The sequence below is a fragment of the Herpailurus yagouaroundi genome, unplaced genomic scaffold (genome assembly GCF_014898765.1).
Source record: "Herpailurus yagouaroundi ecotype Mexico unplaced genomic scaffold, PumYag 28, whole genome shotgun sequence".
Classification (NCBI taxonomy): domain Eukaryota; kingdom Metazoa; phylum Chordata; class Mammalia; order Carnivora; family Felidae; genus Herpailurus; species Herpailurus yagouaroundi.
Window position 1 is genome coordinate 168766792 of NW_024412376.1, and position 19878 is coordinate 168786669.

Sequence of the window (19878 nt, forward strand, 5' to 3'; positions counted from 1 at the left end):
TTGCCAGGTCCTCCGGAGGCATCTCCACTATGCCTCGGGAGCTCCCCGGGAGCCTCACAGGCCCGGGTCTCCAGCACGCTGCCCCCCGCAGGCCAGCTCAGGGATGTCAGCGTCCATGTGAGGCTCTGCTTCTCTGTGCCGATGGTTTCAGGGGATGATCCGTGGGAGCTGGTTCTCAGGCGGGGGGGGGGGGGGCGGGCCCGGGACCCTTGTTCTCTGTAGTTACCACGTGTGTCTGATTGCGTGGAGGCTCCTCGGCTTTCCCTGTTCTTGTGTGTGCGCACACACCAGCCGCGGACGACACAGGTAAAGTCGCACACACGTTGCGTGAGCACGCGCACACCTGTGTGAGTGGTGCATGTGTGAGCACTGTGTTATATAGCAGCGCGCACGCAGTCTCTGATGTGACTTTATGTAACGACGAGAGACTTGATTTCTACTGGCTGTGGATCAGTGTCCCAGGCCACGCCTTGTCGAAGGAGCTCTCCGGGTCTGTCCCTGGGGTCGGGAGCAGTCCGGCTGCTGTGGCTCACGTTCTGGTTGGGGGGCCCAGACAGGACAGGCGGGGCCGCCTGTGGCCTGTAGGCTCGCCTGCCGTCTGCCGGCGCTTCTCCACTCGCGCCTCCGATGAGGGGCGACCTCGCACGGTGCCGCCATGTCGTGGGCCCCTCCACGTGGCTCACCCCACGGGCCGTCATCCTCTGCATGTTGTGCGGCCGCAGCACCGGCAGGGCGGGCGGCAGGTCTCATCCCGGCAGGTGACGTTGCAGGGGTCTTGGGGCTGGCTTCTGGGACCGGAGGGCTCTGGAGCCATAGCCCCTGACGACGATGAGCGGGAGGTTCCTGAACGCGGGAGAAACTACTCAAGTCTCTCTGAAAAAGGCGCACCAGCTGTGCGGAAGCCCTGTTTCTTGCTGGGCCTCAGGCGTGAGGCGGGTCCAGCATTTCACGGCCTCTCCGCTGAGGTGCAGGGAGAGAGCAGACAGGCCTCGGCTGCCAGCCTTTCCAGGGTGGGTGCGGGGGCTGGGTGCCCATGGCCCGCTGTGCGACCAGGATGCTGGCGCCCCGAGAAGCCAGGGCTGGGAGGCGGTGCGGCGGGAGGGGGAGGGCTTGGTGCCACATGCTCGTGCGCTCGTGCACTGCTCTTAAAAGCAGTTTTGAGAAACGAAGGAACGTAAAATCGTTGCTTGTGTGTGTGTTTTTCTTTTAACATTTTTTAATTTTGAGAGTCAGCGTGTGAGCAGGGGAGGGGCAGAGAGGGAGAGAAGCCCAGGCAGGCTCCCTGCTATCGGCCCACATGGGGCTTGAACTCACGAACCGTGCGATCACGAATTGAGCTGAAATCGGGAGTCGCACGCTCCACCGGCTGCACCCCAGGGGCCCCCGTTGCGTGTCAGGCTAGAGGTGGTGGTGGTTCGCTTCCGGATTTAGCTGCTGTTGCGACTGACTCTGGGTTTGTGCGGCTATCTTACACCCTCGAGTGGAATATTAACAAAAAGTAATAACCCTGACGGCGCACCTCCGACGGGCGGCACAAGCAGAATGCGGTCTGTGCCTCGGGGTGGCGGCCTGGGGATGTTAGCGGATGTGCCTCGGGGCGCGGGCGCACAAGTCTGGGAGGCTGCTCGGGGTCATCCCGGTGCGATGGTGAGATCGGAGCGCAGACGAGGATGAAACAGGGTATCGCCCGGTGTCCTCGGGATCAAAGGTTTCTAGAACAAGAGAAAGAGGAGACGTGTCAGGGTCCCGGGACCATCCCCAGGGTGGAAGGTTTGCCGAAGGACACCCAAGACTGGGAGCGGAGTCGTCCTCACAGCTGGGATTTTCCTCAGAGATAGGACGCGGGTCAGCGGATCAGCGCTGGGAAAAGGCTCCCGGCACAAAGTGTGAGGGAACAGGCGGGGCTTCCCGAGTCCTCGGCCGTGGCGTCACGTGGGAGGTGCTTGATTCCCCACCGGAGCCGCTGTAGCACAGGTGAAGCGTTGTCACCCAGGGTGTGGGTTGCGCCTGCTCTTGGGCACCCTTCGCTGAGCACACACCAGCCTCCGGACTCTAGAGGGAAAGCAGATGTGAGCATAAGCACGTCTTGGTGCAAGCAGTCTGAGCACAGGGGCCACTCCTGCCAGTTCTAGGAACAGCGAGGACCCTCCTGAACCGGCAGCCGCAGCCGAGGACCAACTTGGAAGCAGGCCTCTCAGGGTGAGAGGCTCGGCCTGCGTAACTGTCTTCCGCCCGGCCTGCAGATGCCTCGGATACCGACAGACTCGGGAGCTTACGGTGAAGCAGACAAACCCGAGGCTGACCCTGACGGGCCATCTGTCTAGCCAGCATGCAGACAGCCAGAGCCTCGGACGGGGGAATGGCAGAAGACGTTGGTGCTGGCCCTTTCCTCAGATGTGACCAGTAGTGGTGACATCTGTGCACGTGACCACCAGGGCCCGGCAGCCATGCTCTGTCCCTCACCGGGCCCGCCAGCCGTGTCCACCAAGGGAGTTCTCCGTTTGGGTCCCCTGTGGGGTCTGTGGCCACCGCACAGCTCCACGTGCCCCAGGAGGGCCCAGTTAAGTAAGGCCTTGGTGCAGGTGGCGTCCGGCATTAACTGACTCTCCGGGGCCGTTGAGCAGCCCAGCCCCTCTCTGGTACAGCCAGAGCCCTTTCATAGGGCGCGTGGGCCCAGGAGTCCTGGGAGGCCTCTCCCTGGAGGAGGGCCTCCCTGTGCACGCAGACCCAGCACACGCAGCCAGCGTGTGCCCACGGCCGCTCCGTGTCCCAGGGGCCGGGGCCCAGGTCCAGAGCGTGTGTGGCCTGTGGATGTGCACGTCTGCTCACACGTGTTTCTCTTTCTGTGACCTGCCTGATTGAAGTTTTTGTTTTATTGGTATTGTACGTTCTGTTTTTAAGTGTTTATTTTGAGGGAGAGAGTGCACATGCACGAGTGGGGGAGGGACAGAGAGGGAGGAAGAGTCCCAAGCAGGCTCTGCACTGTTGGCACAGAGCTCGACGCAGGGCTCTGAGCCATGAACCTCAAGATCATGACCTGAGCCGAAATCAGAAATCGGTGCTCAACTGACTGAGCCACCCAGGCGCCCCTGAGAGAGGTTTTTTTTTTTTTAAAAATTTTTTTTTTTTTAACGTTTATTTACTTTTGGGACAGAGAGAGACAGAGCATGAACGGGGGAGGGGCAGAGAGAGAGGGAGACACAGAATCAGAAGCAGGCTCCAGGCTCTGAGCCATCAGCCCAGAGCCTGACGCGGGGCTCGAACCCACAGACCGCGAGATCGTGACCTGAGCTGAAGTCGGATGCTTAACCGACTGAGCCACCCAGGCGCCCCGAGGTTTTTTTTTTTTTTTAATGTTTTCTAATGTTTATTTTTGAGAGACAGGGCATGAGCGGGGAGAGGGGCAGAGACAGAGGGACATACAGAATCCGAAGCAGGCTGCAGGCTCTGAGCTGTCAGCATAGAGACTGATGCAGGGCTTGGACCCGTGAACTGTGAGATCATGACCTGAGCCGAAGTCGGACGCTTAACCGACTGAGCCACCCAGGCGCCCCACGGGAGAGCTAATTTTTAGATGGTATCGCTCAGTCTGTAAATTCATTGCACTATAAATAAAAATCCTGGCGTTTTTACAGATTTTGATCTTAAAATTTGTATGTAAGTTATCCAGAATTGCCAGCAGTATTTTTTTTTTTTTTAATGAGAATAGGGGACAAACCCATTCTGTGTCACTTTTCTTCAAACACGGGTACTGTGCTGGTGTAGGTGAAGTGAGCAGACCACTAACTAGTACCCAGCTATGTGGGACTCATGTAAAACTAATGAAACCTAGAAGTCTGGAAGAAAGTCACGGGATACTTATCGAATGGTGCTGAGACCATAGGTATCTATGAAAAAATTGGATCTTTATCCAGTAACAGCTAAATACATTAGTCCTGATTAATTAAAAGGTCTAATTGTCAATAGCAATTTTTTAGGGAAAATAAAAATATAGAGGGAGCGTTTTTGTAACAGTGGAGTAAGGTAGATTTCTTAACTGTAACAAAAATTGCGTAATATGTAGCCGTGGAAAGAATGATTATAAACTTAAAATAAAAATCTAATGTTCCTCACAATCACATTTCTTTTAAATTTCCAAAAAGAGTTTCACCTGGGTGGGTCATCCGGTTAAATATCCAGCTCTTGATTTCAGCTCAGGTCGTATCACAGTTTGTGGGATCGGGCCCCGCGTTGGGCTTCTGAGCACAGCGCCTGCTTTGGATTCTCTGTCTGCCTCCCTCTGTCCCTCCCTTGCTCGCTTGCTTGCACATGCACGTGCTCTCTCCCTCCTTCTCAAAACATAAACATTTTTTTAAAAAGTAAAAATAGGGGCGCCTGGGTGGCTCAGTCGGCTAAGCGTCCGACTTCGGCTGAGGTCACGATCTCGCAGTTTGTGGGTTTGAGCCCCGCGTCGGGCTCTGTGCTGACAGCTTGGAGCCTGGAGCCTGTTTCAGATTCTGTGTCTCTCTCTCTCTCTGACCCACCCCGTTCATGCTCTATCTCTCTCTCTCTCAAATATTAAACGTTAAAGAAAAAAAAAAAGTAAAAAATAAATTTCCAAAAAGCTATGGCAGTGACTGGGAGTAAATACGTTTAAACCACATAACTGATAAAAGAATGGTACCTATTACGTGCAACGAGTTATGCAAACTAGGAGGCAGAAAAAAAAAAGCACAGAGGCGACTAACAGTGGCCAAACCATGAATAAACTATTAGGAGATGCTCAGCTGCGTTATTATTTTGTAGGCATCACGTACATGAGTCTTGTCTGGTCCACTGTGACCGTCTGTGTCTTCTGACTGATAGTCACATGGATTCTTGGTGTCCTGGGTGGGCGCCTGCCATGTCTGCTCCATTTCCTGCTCGTTGCCCGGCCTTCTGTGGCTTTAACTGGGCATTTCATAGGGTCCCTTTCTCTCTCCTTTCTTATCATATCAGTTATCCTTATTTTTAAAAAAAGTAACAGCTTTTTTACTAGTTGCTCTGGAGTTTGCAGTACATGTTTACAGCTGACCCACGTCTACACAGGCAGCCCGCACCAGCCCCCCAACCCTCTGTCACCCCACGATGGCACTGCGCCCCATCGCTGTGCTCGTGCTAGCATTCGCTTTACCCGCACAAACGCACGCGAGTATGTGAGTCGTCGATGCAGCAAGTGCACAGGTGGGCATGTCGTTGCCGTGGCGAGTTCGAACGAGCAGTTTTCTCCTGACTCCATCAAGAGCAACAAACATGAAAGTGTTCGTTTCACTGTCACTTCTTTGGAGTTCTTTTGTTCTTCTGTGTAGACCCCGTTTCCGACCGAATCATTCTCCTTCTCTCTGAAGAGCATTTCCTTCCAGGCAGGTCTCCTGGCAGCACTTTCTCCCAGTGTTTGGGTCACCTCTGGAGGGTGACTCCCAGGGGACGGAGTTCTGGGCTGGTGGGTGTTTCCCTCAATACTAAATATTTCACTGTGTCCTTGCTCACGTGGCTTCCGGGGAGCGGACAGGTGCACTTCCTGTCTTTGTTTCTGTGCAGGTGACGTGCTTTGTCCCTCTGTCCCCTTTGCACGTTTTTTTCCTTTGGTTTTCTGCAGTTCGAAGAGGAGATGCCTGAGTGTAAGCGACTCGGTATTTATCCTGCCTGGTGTCCTCTGAGCTTCCTGGATCGTGGTTTCACGTCTGACATGATTTGAGGGAGATTCTCAGTCCTTGCTGTTTCAGACCTTTCTTCTGTACCTGCTCTCTCTTCTCCTTCTGGTGTTCCTGTTAAATGTACGATACACCTCTTGTGGTTCCGCGTTGCCGGGGATTTTGTTCTGGGTTTTTTCAGTCTTTGTTCTCTTTGCTTTTCCTTTTGTAAGGATTCTGTTGATAGATCCTCGAGCTCAGAGACTTTCTCCTCGGCCATGTTCAGCCTAATCAGCCCATCAAAGGCCTGTGTTCTTTCTGCCACCGCGTTTTGTATCTCCGGCATTTCTTTTCGTTCGTTCTTAGAATTTTTATCTCTGTTCTTACGTGCTGTCTACTTTATCGGTCAGAGCCCTTAGCATATTAGTCATAGTTGGTTAAGTTTCTGGTCTGACAGTTCCAGCGTCCCTGCCATGTCTGGTTCCGATGTTTTCTCTGTCTCTTGAAACTGTGTTTTTGCCATTTGGTGGGCCTTGTAACTTTTTCTTGTGAGCCAGACATGATGTGCTGGGCCAAAAAAACTCTCTTCCGTTTTTGTCACTGTCTCCTTTCAAAGCCAGCCCCTGCAGTCACGCCTCTTCAGAATAGAAGCGCAGTAGGTTTCTTCCGGGTCTCTGCCTCTCCGTCTCTTAGACGTCAGCTCCATGCACACGGCTGGAACACACTCACACGTATACATACACACATGCGCACACAACGTTTCCCGTGAGCTGCGGCCTGAGCGGCGAGATCCCCCACAGCCTCTCCAGGACCTGCTCCAGTTTGAGCTCTTGTGACTTAACTGTAGAAATTTCTGGAATTAACCAAGCGCTCTTCTTTCTAATTCCAGTTACGCGAAGGGAGACTTGGACATATCTTACGTCACATCCAGAATTGCTGGTATGTTTGTCACTGTTGACCATGGGACGTGCTTCTCATTCCCTCCTGAGGACAACTCGTGGGACGCTGGCCTCCAGCATATCCCTTGCTTCAGTGTCAGGCAGAGCGTGCAGGATGTGGCCTGGGGCACCTGCAGTGGACAGTGCCAGTGTCGACCCAGTTTCTCCCCCTGGTCTGGAACTTCCTGGAACTCTGAGGTCATAAGGGGAATGATGCAAGGCACATTTGAAACTTGGGTCTCCCGACCAAACCCACACCCAAATCTCGACCCTTGGAGACGCTGCTCTGTGGCAGGCCCTCTGACTGAACTTCTGTCCCAGAGGCACTGTCTGGAGATCCCAGAGGGTCTTGCTTGTAAATGGCAGGCATTGGAGGGGGTGGGGGTCTGTGCTCCCTCCGTTCTTGACACGCCCTGTACTCCTCAGTCAGCAGCTGGAGCGGGGGGCGGCGGGTGAGGAGCAGGGGCCTGGGTGGCCGGCTGTCTTGCCACTGGCCGGTGAGGCTGCCACACACAGGCCACGTGTCCCGCCCCGTTGTGGCTGACGTGGGCTGCTCTCTTTCAGTGATGTCATTCCCAGCAGAAGGTGTGGAGTCGGCTATCAAGAACAACATAGAAGACGTCCGGTTGTTTTTGGACTCCAAGCACCCAGGACATTATGCGGTCTACAACCTCTCCCCGAGGACGTATCGGCCCTCCAAGTTTCATAACCGGGTGGGTGGCCTGGGCGCTTGCCTTCACTGCGTGCGGTTCTCTTACTGTCAACCCTCACACCCAGCTGTGGCAGCGGGCTGGCCTCTGGCAGTCCCCAGCGGCAGCCGTGGCAGCCAGCGGAGCCCAGGTCCCTGGCGCTGGGGGGCTGGGGTACGGTGACGCGGGGCCCATGTGCAGTAGGCTGCGGGGGCAGGGCTATTCTCGCAGAAGACTCCAGAACGTGAACTGTGACGGTCACCTAAGGATGGCTAAAAATCACCGATGCCTCACTGTTCCTTGCCAGTGAGGCACATGTGAGGCTACACATGGGACACAGGTGCGGCTTCCTGACCCGAGCATGGGAAAGGACAGGTTCTCCGTTCTTTTTTGCCAAGTCTGCAAAGCTTGGTACATATTCTGGAGCACAAAACTCAGGGGCAGGAGGCCTGCAGACGTCCGTGGGCAAGGGAGGGAGGGAGGTGTGCGTGAGGCAGCATTTGTCCAGAGTGGGTGCCCGTGGTGGGGCTCCCTGTGCTTGTGCCCCCAACTGGTGTGGGGAACCCAGGCCGAACCGAGCCCTCTGCCCATAGGTTTCCGAGTGTGGCTGGGCGGCCCGGCGGGCCCCGAGCCTTCGCAGCCTGTACAGCGTTTGCAGGAACATGCACTCGTGGCTCAGGCAAGACCACAAGAACGTCTGTGTTGTGCACTGTGTGGTGAGTGGGAGGCTGCCTCATCCCTGCCCTTGATGTTGGGGGCGCACCTGGGAAGAAAACATAAACCAGGGGGAGTCATCCCTGCTTTGGGGAAGCTCATGACCCGTTGAGGGGACAGAGAGCAGGAGTGAAGTCCAGAATGCCGAGCAGGGGGGGCCGGTGGGGCGGCTGGGTGTCCTGAATGCCGGTGAAGATGAGCTGAGCTGAGGTCCAGGCAGGGTGCTGTTTTCCGCTGCACAATTACAGGCCTTAACCAGTAACGGCCCAGCCCTGGCAGGACGTGGGTCACCTGCAGTGACCACTCGCGGGGGGAAGCCTCCTTGTCCAGTGTCGAGTGTGCTACCAAACATCAGCTGCCTGTTGGCTTCCTGAAAGCCAGGGTCTGTTTGGGACGTCCTGGGCTAGCACTGGGACTTGGGGCAGGTCGTGTGAGGAGCGGGTTCTGTCCTGGTGTCTGCAGCTGGTGGCCCCAGGCCCGGGTGCCCTGGCACGGTCCCTGTCGTTTCAAGGTAGACCCTGGAGGGAGCGGTTGGCCGACTGTCACGCACGGGCAGTGAGCCCACACAGGTGGTCCCCGTACCTTTCTTTGTAGAACATGAGGGGTCTCTCCGTGTGTCACTCTGTCATCTCCCTGTGCCCTGAGGCCACTCTGCCTCATAGGACCCCCGTCTCTGCCCCTCCTTACCGTGGCTGAGGACAGTAATTTCCAGTTTCCCACCTGCACAGCGAGGGTTAGGTTTCTGGGTGTCACAGAAAGCGGGATGCTTGCCGCAATGAGCCCCAGAGGTTAGTGCTGCGATTCTGGTGTTGATAAAGGTCCTCCCAGGAGGTGTGATGAAGAGAGCGAGTACAGAGGGGTGGCGGTGAGCGTGAGGCCCGCTTGGGGACCGTGGTGGTGAGCAGTGTCCAGCTGGAGGGGCAGGCCATCATGTGCTTCTTGTTAAAGAGCCCCTGTCTTTCTGGATTCTGAGTTCTTGCCCCAGCAGGGGTGTCTTCCTACGTCCCCAGCCAGGGGGAGGCCCTGTGGTGGTTCTGTGGGGAAGCGTGGGATCAGGGAGCCTGCCTTCCTGCAGCTGTGGCCGCGCGAGCCTGGCCTGTGCCGCTTGTCCTAGGACGGGAGAGCTGCCTCTGCTGTGGCCGTCTGCTCCTTCCTGTGCTTCTGCCGGCTCTTCAGCACCGCAGAGGCCGCCGTGTACATGTTCAGCATGAAGCGCTGCCCGCCAGGCATCTGGCCGTCTCACAAAAGGTACCGACCGGTATCCCACCTTGGGGGTGCGTACAGGTGTCGCCCTCGGGCAGGTCGTAGCCGAGGGTGTTGAGAGGTGGGGAGACTTGAGGGCCCTTGTGCAGAAGTGGGCAAGGCCACGCAAGCTGGGGGAGCCTGTGCCCTCCTGAATCTTGGCTGGCTTCCGCAGGGACAAAGGGTGTCCCCCTGTGGGACAGGCGGGAGTCTGAGTGGCTTTGGGACAAGGCCCGAAAGTATCTGATGGGAATTGAAAGCAAGTGTTTAACGTGTTGAGGGTACTGAGGAAGGAGATGGGTAAGACACAGGAGTACGTGGTCACGTCAGAGATGGGAACTGTAAGAAGAAGTCGAACGCAAGTTCTGGACCTGAGAAGGGCTGTGTCCTGGCAGCCGAGGGAGGAGCCTCGGCCTCTGGAAGGCAGGACAGGTGGCGTCACGGAGGCCAGAGCCCAAAGACAGACCACGGATGAGGGGCTGAGCAGCCGGGCCTGCCAGGCCGTGTCGAGTGGCTGCGGGAGGCAGAGCAGGAAGGCAACGTGCAGAAGCAGTAGCCGAGAAGTTCCCCGAATTAATGAGTCGCCAGATGTCCAGAGGTCAGAGGATGCAAAACAGGCAGGTGGGAAGCCGACTCAGGCTCAGCACGCCCCGTCCACTGGAGACCACACCCAGAGGTCTCGAGGTCACCAGAGGGAGAAGGCACAGACCACGCTGCTGTCCTTGTCGGACGCCCGGGGCAGCCGGGACAGACGGTTTCACAAACTGGAGTCAGCAGGTCAGCAGAGGGAATAAACGGATTAGAAAAAATGCTCACTCGCCTCAAGAAAAGACCAACGAAGAAGAAGTCAAGAACAGAGAACAGCCAGCAAGATGGTGACTGGAACACGGCTGCAGCAGGAGCCGAGCGTGAAGGGTCTGCATGTGCCAGCCTCGGGGACTGTCTGACCCTATACAAGCAGGACCAGCGATGCACTGGCTGCAGGGGCCCCGCCTCTGCCGTCAGGACAGGGAATGGTGGCCGTACAGCTGCCGCCTGATTCCTCGCCACCGGCCCGGCGGCTTCAGCCGTCCGCACGCGCCCTCTGCCTCTGCAGGTCAGGGAGTCCCGGCCCGGCTTGCACCTCCCAAGTCTGCCGTTGGGGTGCGGCCAGGCTGTGCTGTGGCACAAACCTCGCAGAGAACGTCTGCTGCCTCCTCCTCCAGCCCGTGTCCAAGCTCGCTCAGGGTGTTGACAGGACTCACTCGTGTGGACAGAGATGTGGTGTGGGCGTCCGGGTCTCCTGTGGCGTGGGGACGAGTCCCCTGCACGGATACGCTAGCGCAATGCAGTGTGAGCCTCGCGTTCAGAAGCGGCCTCCCTTCTCTCCCTCCCTCTGCTGGGAAGCCAGTCACCACTCCTTCCCCATCTCGAGGGGACGGGGTCACACAAGGGCAGGGACACGCGCCTGGTGTGTGCACCTCGGGGGCACCGAGAAAACCACCCGGGAGAGTTGGAGGCGCGAGTGTCCTGAGAGCAGAAATCAAGCTTGCAGAGCCGAAAACCCGTTGACGGAGATGGGTGTTCACCGTGGCATCGGCGTTCCCACCTCGGCAGCGGATGGAACTAGTACACGGATGGTCGGTTTGGAACGGAACGTCGCCGGCAACCAGCTGGATGATCTCTCGAGAACCTTCTACCCAGCAACTGGAAAAGACAAGGTCTTTTGAGTGGTCATGGGCCATTCAGCGGGAAAGATGTTCTGGCCATTAAACTGTGGCAAACTCACACAAACTGTGTTTATAATAGAATTACGCTAGGTATTGGTAACAGATTGGGGCACTTGGCTTGCTCAGTCGTGAGCACACAACTCTTGCTTGGGGTCGTGAGTTTGAGCCCTGTTGGGGGTTTAGGCGTTACTGTAAGAAATTAAAGAAATCTTAAAGAGAAAAAGAGAAAAGAAAAAGAAATTGATAGCAAAGAAAACTGGAAGAATCCCTAAATGTTTTGAAATTAACCCACTGGTAAATTACCCGTGAGTCAAAAAAAAGTCTCAGGGAGAGTTTAAAAATATTTTAAAACAAATGAAAATATATCAAATTTATGAGATAAAGTTGAACATAGCATTAAATACTCGTATCTGTTGGAAAAAAGTGTGGCGAGCAGACCAGAGCCCCGGGGGTGCAGCACGTGTGGCGAGCACGTGTGGGACGAGGTGTGCCTCCGGCCCCCGCAGGTACATCGAGTACGTGTGTGACATGGTGGCCGAGGAACCCATCACGCCCCACAGCAAGCCCATCCTGGTGAAAGCCGTGGTCATGACGCCCGTGCCTCTGTTCAGCAAGCAGAGAAACGGCTGTAGGCCCTTCTGCGAGGTGTATGTGGGGGACGAGCGAGTCACCACCACGTCTCAGGAGTACGACAAGATGCGGTGAGTGCGGGGCTCTCCCGGCCCCTCCTTCCTCTGGGAACCCCCGAGAGTGGGCGCAGGTGGCGGCCGGGGCGGGCGGGTCCGGGCCAGCGCGCTGAGGGCCAGCTCCCCAGAAGTCCGTTTCAGCGCTGCCCCCTCCCAGAAGCGCCCAGTAGCAGAAGAAGGTGTGGCTCAAAGTGTTGGTGCTTTAGGAGAGCTCGGGGCTCGCACCCCACGCTCCCTTGGCTGTTCTTGGCTGGCAAGCTGTCTTTTTGGCGGAAGTGAACCTTTTCTCGTCCTGTTCTTCAGGGATTTTAAAATCGAGGATGGCAAGGCAGTCATTCCCCTGGGCATAACCGTGCAGGGAGACGTGCTCATCATAATCTACCATGCAAGGTCCACGCTGGGTGGAAGACTTCAGGCCAAGGTGCGCGGGGGCTCGGGCCCCCTGGGCCGTCAGCCTGTGGGGCACGAGGCAGAGGGGCCGTGAGCTCGGAACACCCGAGTTCCCCGAGTGCCCCATTGCGGGGTGCCGTCTGCGCGGGGAGTCTGGGCTGTGGCTTTGGGGCTGCCCCGTCACAGACCCGAGGAGCCACTTGAGAGGCTGCTGTCCCACCGTCCGTGCGGCCACAGCACCTGGAGGCGTGCACCGGATTCTCAGAGCCCAGGAACTGTGAAATGTCCGTCTGCAACCTGAGGGTCTGGTGTCCCCTCCCCAGCTCCAGGGTCCCCTGTCTGGGTCCCCTTCCCAGCTTCAGGGTCCCCTGTCTGTGTCCCCTCTGCAGGTGGCATCCATGAAGATGTTCCAGGTCCAGTTCCACACTGGGTTTGTGCCTCGGAACGCAGCTACCGTGAAATTTGCAAAGTATGTGGTGTCTCACGTGGGGAGGGGTCAGGACAGTCAGGTGCACGGTGCCTCCCCGCCCCGCTTTGCGCCCCACAGCGATGAACTCCACGCACTGGACACGGGCAGAGTGACATGGTTCGTGCGTGGCCGGGTTGCTGCACTGAGCTCGTCTCGGGTCTCGACCCCACTCTGAGCGTGGCCCGGCGTCCGGTGTGTGGCCCCTCATTTGGGGGCCACGGTGGCTGCTGCTGTGCGCCTCTGGCTGGGGACTAGCCCGGTGCAGTTCCTGTTAGAACGCAGCCGTTCGCGCACCGGATGTGGGACAGCCAGGTGAACAGGTGTGTGTTGCTCTTCCACACGTGGGGTCCCTGACGCTGTGATCTGCACGGAGGGCAGAGGGCGTTGAGAGAAGGTCGTCGTCTGGGGTGAGAGACGAGAACAGAAGCGCGTGCAGTCGAGGATGATTCTCTTGCCTCATCCAGGGCTCTATGTAGTTTGTCGTGCTCTCTGACCTGCCCCCAGCGCGTGGCGGGCGTCAGGGCTTCTGTTGGGGGCAGGGGCGTTCAGGCAGTTGGACGGTCTGCATGGTGGGCATCTTGGTTGCAGCTCGTGTTTTCCCCTTTGTCTCGCACGCAGACATGCCCACACGCCCACACAGGTGCCACTCCAGGGCGAGGGGAGCGGAGGGGGTCTCTGGAAACCTCCGCCTGCCGTAGCCCACGTCCTGTGCCTGTCTCCTACCCAGCGAACAGGGGAGTACCAGGACCTGCCCCCCCCCCCTCTGGGGAGGAGTCGGCTCGGACACTCTGGGGGCCGCTCTGGGTGCCGGGGGACCAGGGAGTGGCTCCCTCTGAGGGTGGAGAGGCGTAGGGACCTCCTTGGAGGCTGGACAGTCCTGGTATTCGGGCACAGAGCTTCACTGAGCTGCAGTCGGATCTGTGCCTCACTGTGTGTGTCGTGCTTCCAAAAATAAATAAGGAGAGAATTCTCAAGTCGTCTGGTTGGTGCAGGAAGGCGTGTGTCTTCTGTGGGTAGCATTCATTTTGCAGAGAGGCTGTCTGAAGCAGGACCGTTTGGGGAAAGGATTTGGAAGGGTGTTAGTGGACCCACTGTCAGATAACGCCTGACTGGGTCTGGGTCTGTCCTCGAGGAGGCCCCTGTGACTAACGGAGGGTCCCCCAGTGTGCTTGAGGGGGCAGGACACGAGTCAGCGAGCACGTCGGGCCCCGGGGCTGACCCGTGCCTCCTGAAGAGCAGGGCCCCTGGGGGTCGTGGCCCTGCTCACAGACCCTCATTGTTCCCTCACTGGCCTGCTGGCGGGCAGGGCAGGCCCCGGCCCTGAGGTCGTCTCCGGGGGCCCGCCAGGGTGGGGAGGTGGGGAGATGGGGTGGCCACCAGTGTGGCACCCAGAGCTGCCCGCAAGGCCCTGTTACCCCAGGAGCTGAGCCTGCAGAAGTCGTGTTCTTCTTTGTGGGGCCCCCACCTTGCTCCTTCCTCCCTTCCTTGTGGCTGGGGGTCTAGGTCTCCCCTGGTCCTTGCTGGCTTCACTGCTTCGGGCTCACCACTGTGGTCCCCACACTAGCTGCTCCTGCCTGGCCGCATGGTGGCCCATGTCTCCTTGTCGTGGCCCGACTTACAGAGGAAGGAAGCGTGCGAGTGGGGGGCCCGGGCCAGGACAAGCAGACGAGTGGACAGAGGGTGCTGCGGCCAGTCTCCTGTGCCCACGTGGCTCCTGCAGGAGGAGTGGTGTCTTCAGGGCAGGGCTGTCCCCGCCAGCACTGCCACGCCTCTGTGCTGCCTCCCCTCACGCCAAGGTGGGAAGGGTCAGCGTCCCACCTGCTTACTTAGTTTATTCCATGGGAGTAAGACTTAAAGTCTGCCACGGGTTTTGCACCCAAACCGACCACATTGCCCTTGTGTCCACAGTCCTTCTGCCCAGTGGCTGTGTTTCGTTTGGTGCCGTAGGTGTCACACGGATGCCGCAGAGGACCACAGGGCCCCTCCCTCCACAGCATGGGCCGCTGGGGGAACCTCTGCCCTGTTCTGTGTTCCGTGGGGTGTTTGTCATTGTGTTGTTTTGATAAAGTTGGACCGTCGGCTGTGCACGTGGGTGCCTGGTGATGTCAGACGGAGCTGGGAGCCTGCTGCCCAGCTGGAGACCAGGGCTTCCCCACACGGTCTATGGAAACGTGGTCAGTCACAGTCTCTTGGAATACGGAGAGAGACGCCGGAGTTCCCTAGAGAGACACAGAGCCCACAGGAGTTCAGTGACCTGGCAGCCACAGACCCCACGGGAGCACCCCTCCCGCTGGCCGTGAGCCCTGCGTGCCTTTCCCTTGCCACCCTCCCCACTCTGCAGGCACTCCCGAGGGCTTGTTTACTGGCACCTGTTAACTGTTGGGGGATTTTGCCAGGGTGGACGGCCTTGTGTTACGGAAACACGCGTTTAAGATCCCTGTAGTGCGCGAGCCGGACCCCGGGACCTGAGGGGTGAGCACACGGGCCTTTCTGTGCTCACTTTCTGGTGAATGTGGAGCGACTGACCCATGAAGGTCTTCTTAAACTGGCATCTGGCCTTCCAACTGCAGGTACGACCTGGACGCGTGTGACATTCAGGAGAAGTACCCGGATTTATTCCAAGTGAACCTAGAGGTGGAGGTGGAGCCCAGAGACAGGCCCAGCCGGGAGGCCCCCCCCCTGGGAGAGCACCAGCATGAGGGGGCTAAACCCCAAAATCCTGTTTTCCAGCCGAGAGGAGCAGCAAGATATTCTGTCTAAATTTGGTGAGATCCTTGTTTTCCAAACACACGGTCAGTGATGCCATTTTGACACCTGCAGCCTCGAGAAAGCCTGAGGGGCCGGGCCTGCCCCATCCCCGTGTCAGGCTGTGGGCACGGCGTAGGGAGGCCCAGAGCCCCCACCTGAGACCCTCCCCGACGGCAGCCTGAACGTCCGACATGGGGGGACTCACGCAGCCACGGCTGCTCCCAGACCCCCCCGGGGCCCTAGGCAGCCCTGCCCGAGGAGTCATCACGGCCCCGCTGGGAGGGGCAGGTTTGAGTCGCTTGCTCGTTGAGGGAGGGTTAATTTTCTGGACGTGCATTGTTTTATTTTATTTTTTATTTTTTATTTTTTTAATTTTTTTTAATTTTAAAAAAAAATTTTTTTTTCAACGTTTATTTATTTTGGGGACAGAGAGAGACAGAGCATGAACGGGGAAGGGGCAGAGAGAGAGGGAGACACAGAATGGGAAGCAGGCTCCAGGCTCTGAGCCATCAGCCCAGAGCCCGACGCGGGGCTCGAACTCACGGACCGCGAGATCGTGACCTGGCTGAAGTCGGACGCTTAACCGACTGCGCCACCCAGGCGCCCCGGACGTGCATTGTTTTAAATGTACCTGGAAAAAGTCCAGGCTGTGCTCAGCACCCGCGGGCGGTACGGGTACAGGCGGTCCTTCAGCGGCCGGGCCTGTGGTCTCGGCTGCTGACTCTGGCACGGTGGTCTTCGGTCCTCGTGCCGCGTGCTTTCCGTCCTCCTGACGAGGACAGCTGTGTCCCTGAGAGGCGGGGGTGTCTGCACGTGTGGTGTGTGCGTCTGAGCCGACCGGGCCCCCCGTGGTTCGTCGGTGCAGGGCTCCCAGGGGTTTGGAATTGGGCGGCCGACCCTGTGGGCGGGGTTCCTGACGCACCTCCGCCCCGGCAGGGAAGCCAGAGCTCCCCAGGCAGCCCGGCTCCACCGCTCAGTACGACGCCGAGGCGGGGTCTCCCGATGCCGAGCCCACGGAGTCCGATTCACCACAGAGCAGCGGCACAGACACCAGCCACTTCCTCCACACGCTGGACTGGCACGGTGGGTGCGGGGCACCCAGAGGCATCTGGCAGGGTGCACGCGGCTATTTCCAGACCCCCCCCCCCCGGCCCCCGCCCCTCTCCTGGGCTTCTGACGTGGCCTCACCCTGCCGTCCCGTGTGCCCTGCCTTCCGGCCACGGCAGCCTGTGGTTTTCTTTTCAGAGGAGAAAGACACAGAGACGGGCCCAGAAAGCAATGTCGCCAAGGAGAGTGTGCCAGCCCCGGCCGCGGATGCGGGCGGGAGTGAGCTGTCCGACGAGGAGGTGGCCACGCTGTCAGCCGAAGGCAGGGACGCGGCTGAGGAGGACACACCGGGCCCAGCGGGGAGGGCGCAAGAGCAAGAGTCGATTTTTGACGCGGCCACACCGGCCACGCCGCACGAGCCTGCGTCGCAGGAGGACAGCGTCGACCTCCTGGGGCTGCACTCTGGGACGGGGCCGGCACCCCCAGTGCAGGCCTGCGGGGCGGTCCCCAGTAACGCCGACCTGCTCAGCCGCCTCCTGGGGGCGCCTGACACTGCCCCGGAAGTCCCCCCGGGCGACCTGCTGGGCGGCGATGCCCCCCTGCTCTTCACAAGCTCGGCTCCGCCCCTGAGTGCGCAGAGCCCACCCCGAGAAGGGCCGGCCATGGCCGGTACGTGGATCCGTCCCGTGGGGAGTAGAGGATACTAAGGCTTTAGTTGTCTGGCCTCGCCATCAAAATTACCTGGGAGGAGCTCAGTGCCCTGCCCTTCGGCCACCCACTTGGGGGTTGGGGGGGGGGGGCAGGGCAGCCCAGGGCGCGATGGCCCGAGGTGGCTGCTCTGAGGGTCAGATTCCCGAGGCCCCCCCGACACTCCCGTCCATCCCAGGAACTGCCAGCCCTTCCCCCACAGGCTGCCTCTCCAAGAAAAGTCTAAGGCGAGGGTATCAGGCTGTTCGGTGCCTTCTTACAGAGGATGCTGTGGCCTCATCCTGGGTCTGAGGGGCCATTGTGCTGGCTGGGACTTAGCCTCGTGCCTGATGTTTTGGGCCAAAGGCACTCACGCACAGCCTCACCTCCACCTGCTTTTTGGGTATCCTTCTGCAGCCGACCCATTTGATCCTCTCCTCCTGCCATCTGGTCCAGACACCCAGCCCTGCTCCAAGCCCGACCTCTTTGGCGAATTTCTTAATCCAGAACCTCCTGCTGCTCCCACCTCTTTCCCCTCCACCCACAGCGCCCCGCCCCTAGCCTGCAACACCGACTTCCTGCACCTGGGTAAGTGCCAAGGTCGAGGCCTGGAGGGTGGGCAGCGACGTCCCTTGCTGTGGACCCTGAGTTGCCACAGCTCCCCTCTCCCCTGGGAAGGTGACAGCCTGCGGGTGTCCAGCCCGTGCACGGGGCGGGGCCTCAGGGGACTGGTGAAGGCAGATTCTGGGGGCATCAGCACATATCTGGGAGGACGTGTGGCCACAGGGTGGGGAGGCCTTTGAAGACCTACTTTCGTTGCTCTGTGAGCTGCTGACCCCATTGTCCAGTTGGCAAGTTCAGTGACCACATGATGTGTCCTCGAGACCCCGAAGAAGCAAGAAGCCGGTCAGTGTGGACCGAGCCCAGTGCAGCTCCCCGGGGACCCTGGGGGTCGGCCAGGAATGCCTCGGGGGCTGCTCTGTTCCCAGCCTGCTGCTCACACGTGAGGGGGGACAGAGGGTGCCCTCCCAGCCTCCCAGAGAGGGGGCTCGTGACTGCCTGCCCCGAGCAGGGGGCGCCCCAGACAGCGTTGCTATCTTTCCAGGGGATATACCAGCAGAGCCCAGCAAGATGACCACCTCGGCCAGCCACCCGGATCTGCTGGGAGGGTGGGAGGCCTGGGCCGAGGCTCCGGCCCCTGCTCCTGCTAGTGAAGGTACGAGCCCGGCCCTGTGGAGACCAGTTCTCAGGCGGGCCCCCGCCAGGCTCTGGTATCTCTGTGTCTGGTACGGGATGGGACTGGGACCCCGCTCCCCCAGGCCTGTGGGCCGGGGCCGGTGGGGGGGCTTGCGGGAGGCTCTGCCTGCTCACGGCTTGTGCTGCGAGGGGTCCTGTAGCGCTTCCTGGTGGCGTCCTGTCTGCGTGGCTCCTTTGCCTCCTGAAGGTGCGTGGCCAGCGCAGGGGCGGTGCCCCACCCTTTCCGTGCATCTTTCTTTTTGTATGTCTGGGATCCTGTCTTGTTGGGAACGTTCCAGTAGCGAGTTGCTGTCGAGAGCCTGTGACCTGTGTCCCCTTTCGGGGGCCATCTGTTTGTTCACCTGGGAGCAGTCCCAAGCCTGAGGTTCTCACCAGGGTTGCTAATTTGATACATAGTTCTCTTAATTTGCATTTTTTCATTTTGAAGGAAATCGACTGTTATTTTGCATGTTTTTAGTTGTGGTTTTTTTTTTTTTTTTTAATTAATTTTTACGAAACTTTTTGTATATGAACAGCCGTCATTTGTAAAGATCATGCGACGTTCCCTTGTGGGGTTTATGGTGGTAACTGGTTCAGATACCGCAGCGTCTGACGTAGAACATCTTCCGCTGTGACTGTTGTGAGGGTTGTCGTCTAGCACGGTCACACTTTACATGCGTTCTGGGAAGTGGGGTTACAGGGTCAGAGTGGGAGGAATCTCCTTAGCTGCTTAAGGAGCGGCTGTGGCTGCGTGCAGGGCCGTGTCTTGAGCTGGCGTGGGTGCTGCCGCTGGCTGGGCGTGGCCTCAGGAGCACCCCGTGGGTGCGCCTTCTCATGCTCTCTCTGCCCTTCTCCAGGTCCTTTCTTCTCTGCTGGAGGACAGCCCGCCCCTCCCGGCCCCTCGGCCAGCCGGACCAAGTCTCAGAGCCTGGACCCATTTGCAGACCTCGGTGACCTCAGTTCTGGCCTCCAAGGTGACGTGCCCGCCCCATTGGGTGTGAGGGGGCTGGAGCGCTGGAGGAGCGCCTCTCCCAGGAGGGTGCAGGCTGTCTGTCCCTGGCCGTGCTTTCGTTGCAGGTGCTTGTGAACCACGCTAACACCGAGAAGTGTCAGGCACGCATGGGCCATCTAGGGGGCAGGGACTTGGCTGGGAGCAGCGGATGTGTGGACAAGACGCCCCCCCCCCCCCAGCATCTGTGCCGGGGACGTGTGTCCTCGGGGCCCCTGTGGCTCCTACAGATGTGTGGGGAGCATTGGGACCATGAGTGAGCGGTCCCTTATCCCTTGCCGGTTGGCTGGCACTGGAGATAATGTCTGCTTGGCAGTGGGGCCTCAGGACCGTGCCCTCCTCCTCCTGGAGCATAGTGGGTGTTCCCTGCAGCCCGCATGGCGCCTGGCACAGCATCGGTGTGGTTTGGGGCCTGATGTTCCTCAGTGCCGGGCAGACCGCTGTGCCTCTGACGCGCTTGTACTTCCTTGCTCCCTTCTTGTGATGCCCATTGGGTCTACTGGACGCTCCCCACTCCCGCCGCCCACGTCTCTGCCATATTGGGGCTCATTCTGCGTCTGTCTTGTTGGGTCCCTGTGGCTCTTCTTCTTTGAGTAGTTTTGTTCTCATACGTTCCTGTGTTCCAGGTTGCGTTGTCTCTCTGAGGGCATTCCTGGGAGTTTG

At 58.8% G+C, this 19878-nt stretch overlaps 1 protein-coding gene and 1 long non-coding RNA gene across 4 annotated transcripts in view; one reads left to right on the top strand and one right to left on the bottom strand.

Annotated features, from left to right (window-relative positions):
• Positions 1 to 19878, top strand: part of GAK (cyclin G associated kinase) — a 55717-nt gene that overhangs the window by 28244 nt on the left and 7595 nt on the right. The window contains 14 exon segments of the mRNA XM_040489902.1: positions 6541 to 6590; positions 7154 to 7302; positions 7872 to 7994; positions 9107 to 9240; positions 11450 to 11644; positions 11933 to 12050; positions 12409 to 12488; positions 15059 to 15161; positions 15163 to 15253; positions 16173 to 16319; positions 16482 to 16952; positions 17388 to 17558; positions 18076 to 18186; positions 19064 to 19180. Of these exon segments, the coding sequence (XP_040345836.1) occupies positions 6541 to 6590; positions 7154 to 7302; positions 7872 to 7994; positions 9107 to 9240; positions 11450 to 11644; positions 11933 to 12050; positions 12409 to 12488; positions 15059 to 15161; positions 15163 to 15253; positions 16173 to 16319; positions 16482 to 16952; positions 17388 to 17558; positions 18076 to 18186; positions 19064 to 19180 (2060 nt within the window).
• On the bottom strand, positions 1596 to 5246 carry LOC121039707 (uncharacterized). Of its 3 annotated transcripts, none has more exons than XR_005794943.1 (3): positions 5167 to 5246; positions 1815 to 2052; positions 1596 to 1712 (listed from the first exon to the last, which is right to left on the bottom strand). It is a non-coding gene; the product is annotated as an uncharacterized LOC121039707 (long non-coding RNA). The 3 variants fall into 3 exon arrangements; XR_005794946.1 differs by having other exon boundaries at positions 5153 to 5240; XR_005794944.1 differs by lacking the exon at positions 5167 to 5246 and adding an exon at positions 4797 to 4905.